This window comes from Pundamilia nyererei, unplaced genomic scaffold (genome assembly GCF_000239375.1).
Source record: "Pundamilia nyererei isolate P.nyererei 1_Seehausen unplaced genomic scaffold, PunNye1.0 scaffold00266, whole genome shotgun sequence".
Classification (NCBI taxonomy): domain Eukaryota; kingdom Metazoa; phylum Chordata; class Actinopteri; order Cichliformes; family Cichlidae; genus Pundamilia; species Pundamilia nyererei.
Window position 1 is genome coordinate 307,122 of NW_005187667.1, and position 8,149 is coordinate 315,270.

General features: G+C 46.4%; 1 protein-coding gene across 1 annotated transcript; it reads left to right on the forward strand.

The window, feature by feature from the left end:
• Positions 1-2,744: 2,744 nt before the first annotated feature.
• Positions 2,745-4,373, forward strand: LOC102213819 (tripartite motif-containing protein 16-like). Its single transcript, XM_005750262.1, has one exon. The coding sequence runs from the start codon at positions 2,745-2,747 to the stop codon at positions 4,371-4,373; it is 1,629 nt and encodes a 542-aa protein (XP_005750319.1).
• The last annotated feature ends 3,776 nt before the right edge of the window (positions 4,374-8,149 follow it).

Consider the following 8,149-nt stretch of genomic DNA (forward strand, 5'->3'; position numbering starts at 1 on the left):
TCTGGCTGTGAGCTCTGGCACCTGACCGCAGGTGGAGCTAGCTGCTCGGGAGGATGTGATTTTTTTTTTTTGTCATTTCGGTAAACACTCCACACCAGTTGGTGGCGGTAATGCACCATTTTGCTGTTTGCCAACCGCCAACAAACCACATACAGAAGAAGAAGAAAAAGAAGCTAAAGTCTGTCCAAACACAGACTTTAGTTTCTTTTTCTTCACAGGTGAGTTCAGTCGCGACAGGATCAGGATCCGCTTCCTGTCCACTGCCAGCTGAACTCACCTGTGCAGAGAAACACTCACCTGTCTCCGTGTCCGCGAGCTGCCTGCCTCCTCGAATTCTAAGGAGCTTCAGCCGTGAAGAGGAAGTCTCTTTCAAAATAAAAGCACCGCTCTCTCCTCTGCATGATCAGGATACACGCGTGCAACCATCCCACAGTGAATGTGGAATATCCTCCCGAACCTTCCTTGGGTAACATACATGTGTAATTATACACGTGTGATGTGTCCTGTAGATGTGATGGTCCCAGTGCATCAGGGTTATTGCTATTAAAAACACAACACCCCCTCTAACCTACCGGAAGTGACGTGTTTCCTACCCAGACACGAAGTAAGCGTTTAACTTTAGCAACATGAAAAGTCAAGCACATAGTATTTAAACCAAGTCAGAAGAATGTGAGGTGCGTTTTTCAAAATAAAACCTCAGTCCGTGAGCACGTAGAAAAAGGAGCCTGCGCTGTTGGTCCCGCTGCAGCAGTGCTGGCTGTACTACAGAGCTTCCTCACCTCTCTTCTTACACCACAGACTGTCTGGCTCAGTTCAGCTGTATTTGTCTGCTGCACAGTAAGAATCAGCTGACTGAGATTTATCTCTGTTTGACTTTGTAATGACAAAATCAAATCTCTCCATCAAACATTTAAACTGAGGTTGGTTTCCGTCTAAACAAAGAGCCCACAGCACTGATAATATAATCCCTCTGTTATGGAGGGACAAACAGTTTTTATTCCAAAATACTTCAAATAACTAAAGCAGTCCCGACTTTAATGATCCCCTCCTGTTCTACCTGTGCAGGTCTTGTGGAGGGGCCACTCCCATCACTGTGCCCCCTCAGCTGAGCCCTACTCACCTGGAAGTTAAATGCAGTCGTATGATTTGGTCATGAACATGTTAAATGCTCAGACTCTGTGCACCAATCACAGCAGCATGAGCAGCACACCTGTGTGAGTCACACAGGTGTGCTGCTCATCATCAGCTCGCGAGGCTTACTGTGAGCGTCCTGTGAGTTACTAGTTATGATGGTCTCACAGACTGTTTATGAATATGGAGGCTGTAAAAGTGCAGCAATAATCTGCTTTAAATAAACTTTATTTGAATGAAACAGCAGAGTGAGCTGAGTCTAAAGGACCGTCAGAGTTTAGTCCATATACCAGTACTTCCAGTATGACTTGTTTCTCCTTCGTGTTGCTCTTCTTCCTGTTTCCATGGTCTATTGTTCAAACGTGCAGGTCTGAGTCAGGCAGAGAAAGTGAAACAATCAGACATGTGTCACTTCCTGTTGGTGGCAGTGAGGAGTTTTCTTCAGTCGCTGGCTTCTGCGTGCAGCATTGAAGGTTCTTTAACAGAGTTTGATCAGGTTCACCGTCAGACTGAAGCTGCTCGTCTTCCTGGACTCAAGTTAAACCGTCTCTTCTTTAACTCAGCGTCTCGTCTCCTGACGAGTCTGAACACCGAAGCAGGTTTGATCCTGTCAGAAACGTCTCTGTTTTCTGATGAAACTCCATTTCCCAGCAGCCCTGGTTCAGAGCGTGTCCTGGAGCTGCAGTGACCTCAGTGAACAGGTGAGTGCGACTGTGTGATGATCATGAAGTGTTTTGTGCCTCTGTCACGTCTGATTGTTGTTCTTTCACTTACTGAGAATGATCAGAGGCTTCCAGTCTGAAACATCTCCACAGCGCCACCTGCTGCTCACAGCTTGATAAATATGTTGTGTAAAACAGCGACGCAGACAAGCCTGCACAGCTCCGCCCACAGTGATGAGTGAACCTGACCGTCAGTGATGTGATCGTTATGTTTGAGAGAAATAAAATGTCCTGTAAAAACAAACAGGGAGGCTGAGCTGATACGACTGAATGATCTCAGTCTTTCTTCTTTTCTCTCATCTATGTGCCAGTAATTATTCAAATAAGGAAACATTTATTACTTCATAGTTTTTCTTCCCACCATCTCATTCTTTCAGTCACTACCCAAAGCTCAGGACCACAGGAAGGCTGTAGATCACTTTATGCTCCCCACCTGCAAAAAGTAGAGACGAGACTCTGAGGCCCCCAAAGTGAAGCCGCTTGGCTCCACCCAGAATCTCTTTTCATTAAAGTTATGAACAGGATCAGGGACGGAGGCTTTGTGGAGTCCATCCACCAGAAAAACCAGGTCTGACATTGATGCAGACAGTGCTCTCAAACTGGTTGCACTGGGACTGAATGGCTCGTAATAATGGGCCAGGCAGCCCCTCCTGAAGCACCTCCCACAGGCTGCTCCTACTATCACGGTAAGGTGGAGATTGATGGAGGAGTACTTTGAGCTTTATTCATATTAAATGTTGTTGGTCTTTGTTGCTGTTTGCAGAAACCTCACAGTCACACTGAATATAAACTGGACGTCAGCCTCTGACTGAAGAGCATCACTGCATCACATCCAGGATCACACAGACCTACACTCTTCAGACCATCTTTGTTTGCTGTGAAGACGTGAACATGGCTCAGCGAGGACTTCAGCTGGATCATGAGAGGTTCTGCTGTCCAGTCTGTCTGGATCTGCTGGAGGATCCAGCCACTCTGCCCTGTGGGCACAGTTACTGCATGTGCTGTATTAAGAAACACTGGGATGAAGAGAGTGAGGGAGGAATCCCCAGCTGTCCTCAGTGCAGACAGACCTTCATACCCAAACCAGTCCTGCGGAAAAACACCATGTTAGCAGACTTAGTGGAGGAGCTGAAGAAGACCGGACTCCAGGCTGCTCCTCATCCTCAGCACTATGCTGGACCTGGAGATGTGGCCTGTGATGTGTGCAGTGGGAGGAAGCTGAAAGCCTCCAGGTCCTGTCTGCAGTGTGTGGCCTCCTACTGTGAGCTCCACCTCCGGCCTCACCACGAAGCCCCCATTTTTCACAAACACCAGCTGGTGGAGGCCTCGGCAGAGCTCCAGGAGATCATCTGCTCCGTTCACAGCAAAGTGAAGGAGGTGTTCTGTCGCAGCGATCAGCAGTGCATCTGTCTCCTCTGTGCTATGGATGCACACCGAGGCCACGACACAGTGTCAGCTGCAGCAGAGAGGACCGAGAGGCAGAGCGCGCTTGGGCCGATGAGGCTCGACATCCAGCGGAGGATCCAGGACGCACAGAGAGACGTGGAGCTGCTTCAGCAGCAGGTGGAGGCCATCGATTGCTCTGCCGACGAAGCCCTGAAGGACAGTCGGACCCGGTTGAGCCAGCTGCTCCGACTGGTGGAGGAAGAAAGCTGCGAGGTGCAGCAGCAGATCAGATCCCAGCAGCAAACTGAAGTGAGTCGAGTCAAAGAGCTGGAGAAGAAGCTGCAGCAGGAGATCGGTGAGCTGAGGAGGAGAGATGTGGAGCTGGAGCAGCTCTCACGCACAGAGGAGCACAGCCAGTTTCTCCTCAGGCACTCCTCGCTGTCAGCCCTCAGTGAACCCACACGCTCAGCCAGCATCAGTGTCCGTCCTCCCTGCTGCTTCCTGGAGGTGACGGCAGCTGTTTCTGAGCTCGCAGACAAAATCCAAAGCATCCTGCGTCAGGACCACACCCAGATCTCAGCCGGGACCAGAGCAGAGTTACTCCGAGACTCCTGGCTCCTCGGTGTGGATCCAAACACAGTGAGCGTGGGGCTGAAGATCACAGAGGGGAACAGGAAGCTAACGTTTGTGGGTAGAAAACAGTCCTACCCTCATCATCGTCACAGATTCACCGACAGCTTCCAGGCTTTGAGCACACAGAGTATGACCGTTCGCTCTTACTGGGAGGTGAAGTGGAGCGGGGCCATTTCAGTGGCGGTCGCATACGGGAGCGTGAGCCGAACAGGAAGTGACAGCAGTTTTGGAGATGACCACAAGTCCTGGGCGTTGTACTGTGACAGGAACGGTTACAAAGCGAGACATGACGGAGTAAGCGCGTTCCTGTCGGGGCCTCCGTCCTCCGTGGTCGGAGTGCACCTGGATCACGGTGCAGGTGTCCTGTCCTTCTACAGCGTCTGTGACACCGTCACCCTCCTCCACAGAGTCCAGACCACGTTCACGGAGCCCCTACACGCTGGACTCTGTGTGTGCTTGGGATCCACTGCTGAGCTGCTCCAGCCCAATCAGAGCGAGTAGCAACACCTGCTGATGTTTGGGCGGGGCTACCTGTGATTGTCAGGTGGTTAGCCAATGAGTGTGTAGCATTGTAGTTCTTAATAAAGCAGTAATCTGATCTTCAGTGAATCAGGTTTCCTCACATGCTTTCATGTCAGGATGTTTCTGCTGTGTTTATGCATGATGCACTTTCATATTTAGAGACGTGAAAACACAAGTTCCTCTCTGAGCAGAGGGTTAATTCCACCTTAAATTAACCCTCTGCTCCACGTGTGATCTGCACAATCATTTGGTTTAATGGTTGAACAGATGTAATGAAATTTTAGACTTGAAATACACTTTAAAGTCCATCTACAGGAATCTGAGGCTGTGCTTGAACAACAACATCTCAAAAACCGATGAAATCTTCATATGTTCACTCGTCTTTCTTACCATTAAAATGAATCAAGATCTGTAATTTAGGGCAGATACATTAAAATAAGATGGGTACTGGCTGTGTCTGTGATGGTGCTCAGTTATTCAGGTCATGGTGATCGAAGGAGCTCTGAAAGAAAAGCATCTGGACTCTTTAAGTCTCTTGAAGACGTTTCATCTGAGAAGCTTCTTCAGTTCTAAGAACAACTGGTGGAAAGTCCCAGATTTAAGTAAGAAGTAAAGTTTAGTTATTAAGCGCTTTTCACAGACAGGCAGTCACAAAGCGAATGAACAGTACAATTATACACAATGTAAAAGGCTTAAATGTAAATTAGAAACGTGAAGAATATAAAATCCGTAGATCCAACACGTTCTCACTCTCAACTCGTCAAACGTGTGACGCATGGTCAGGCTCCCTCTGCGTCACTTATCCACGTGCAGGGTCCTCTCATTGGATACTATAGAGCTCCCTAAACGTTGCTTATTGACGACAAGAGATTGAAGAGCCTGTTGTCCGTATATTTATACATTTCCAAAATCACATTGTAGTGACGTGTACTGAACACAATAAATTATATAATTAAACAACTACCCGAGAAACAGCAGATAAATTAATTATAGGCTGTTACTTTTGTATCGTTTATTGCATTTATGGGGGGAGTGGTGTATGCTGGGTAATGGCACTGTGGGGCCCCGTACTGCAGACGACCCTGCCCGACACGCAGCCCTGAGTCCTCACAGACTGTGGTCGGTCGGTGAGGTAGTCCAGGATCCATGTAGTGAGGTGATGGTCCACTCCAGAGTTCTCCAGCTTGTCCTTCAGGACTGTGGGCAGAATGGTGTTGGAGTCACTGGAGAAATCAAAGAACATGATTCTCACAGTGCTCCCAGCGCTGTCCAGGTGAGCGAGGGAGCGATGCAGGACGTGGATGACGGCATCATCCGCTCCAATTCTACGAGACATGCTGTGTAAGTAGATACAAACAACCACAGTTTGGTCTGCAGTTATTCAAAGATCCCACAGACTTAGTTTAGAGGATCCAAACTATCTGCACTGTTTATAGTCAATTCTGCAAGTTTTTGAACAATGAAATTTGTTTTGTGCCCAAATTATTCTGCAGATCGTCAGAATGAAAAGTTCTTGGCCATGTTTGAGTTGCTATCATGACATTACTGTGTGTTAGGTTGTGGGATATCCAGACTCACAAGCGGGACACTGAATGTCACCTCTCCAATGTTTTGATCTGCATGTTTGATTCGGATGCCCCCCCGACATCCGGCACTGAGAGTAGGCTGGCTCGTGGTGCCGCTGTGGCTGGGTTAGGTTACAGCCCATCAGGACATTCAGTGTTCGCTAAATAATTACTGAGACATTTAAATGCTCAAAATCTGCTGCAAAAACAGTTTTTACTGAATAAAAACTGATCTGAGAGTGAATCTGTGGCCATCTGGGTGACTGAGGCTGCGTTCACACTGCAGGCGAAAGCGCATCAAATCCGATTTTTATGCGACCCATCGATCCGATCATGGTGTGACAGTGTGAACGGCACAAATCTGCAACTCACTCCGGCAAGAATGTAGCTGTGTAAAGTTCAAGTATCTGCTCGATTTATCAAGACATCACATATTTGCAAAAATGCTCCGACATTTTCGGAGACGTCCATTTTTTTCATGCTTTGTGGCAGCTGTTGAACATCTGTGGCATCTATTAATGTCAAATATAGCCTTTATTTACCAACATAAGCAAACTCTATGTTACAATGATTGCACAGCCATTAAGGATCAAATCAGTTTCAGTTTTTTCTCCCTCTGCTTGCTTCTTACTGTCTTTGAGGCTCGGGACCAGCAGAAGGACATCAGTAAGTATTTTGGTTTTCCAATATATTAGCAACTGTCAGTGACATTTATATTAGTCAGGCTGGACTTTAATCATACTTTAGATCAGCCTGTTTTACTTATTGTTTTATTTGTGCTTTGGTTTGGGGAAGTTGTTTCTTCACTGATCTTTTCCTGTCTTCTGTTATTAGACTTGAGATATGACTGCACGATGCTGTTGCTGGTGACTCCAGTTAATTATACAAGACACGATGTGTAAGTAAACAAACAACAACAGTTTGGTCTTTCTTGAAAGATCACATCCCCCAAACTTAGTTTAGAGGGTCTACACTGTATATAGTGAAGTCTGCAACCCACATCCACTGCCACTGTACTGAAGGGAGGTTAAAGACTTTCTTCTGCACTTACATTTGGATCACCTCGATCCATGACAGTCATTCAGCAGTAATGCCTGGACTGGAAACAAGCATCCTTAAAACATTACAACATTCCAGCTGCTGTGTTGGAATGAAAAACAAATGTGTTGTTTAAATCAGAGACTGCACTTGTGACAGAACAACAAATGTTTTATTTGATTATATAAGTAAGTACAAAACGAACTTGTGGTAGACCTAAACTTATTTTCAGAATAATTACATCTGAGACTTTGTTTCATTGTAAGATTATAACAGTGATGGAAATATAACTGTTTGTTGCTCAGCAGAACAGTGTCCAGTATGTTGGCTGTTGTACTTTGTTGTGTTTGAAAATAAAAGTTGGGCTGATTTTAACATCATTACAAAAAGTGTTGTTAATTATTTTTAGTCACATTCAGGTTACCACAAATTGTTTTTAATTTAGTTGAACTTGAAATGTTTGTCAGTAGGTAAACAATTAGTGTTGTAGAGTCAGAAATATCAAGTTATTCTTAATACTGCAGACTTGCAATGATGGCTGTTGTTCTAACAGTCGTCTTAAGTAAACTTTACTGAGTTGTTTTGAGGCAACGAGTTTCCATAATTTTTTTGAGTTCTGGGAACTAATCAGATTTTACAGTGTGGGGACTTTAACCACACCTCCCTGTCCTCCACTCTCCCCACCTTCACACAGTATGTCACCTGCCACAGCCGAGACAATAAAGCATTGGACTGATTGTATGCTAACACCAAGGAGGCATACAGCTCATCACCTCTGCCTCCTGTGGGGGGCTCAGATCACAACCTTCCGGAGACGCAGACCCACCACACTGACACCGGTGAACATCCAGGGAGTGGACATTGAGATAGTGGACTCTTATAGGTACCTGGGTGTTCACCTGAATAATAAACTGGACTGGAGCCACAACACTGATGCTGTTTACAGGAAGGGTCAGAGCAGACGCTACCTGCTGAGGCGGCTGAGGTCATGTGGAGTCCAGGGAGCGCTTTTAAAGACTTCTATGACTCTGTGGTGTGTTACGAGTTCAAAATATTGGGGATGGACACCATAGGAAAAACCCACAATAACAACACTGGTCCGGTCGGGTTGAGTCAAACGATGATTTAATGATCACACACGTGGGAGATGGA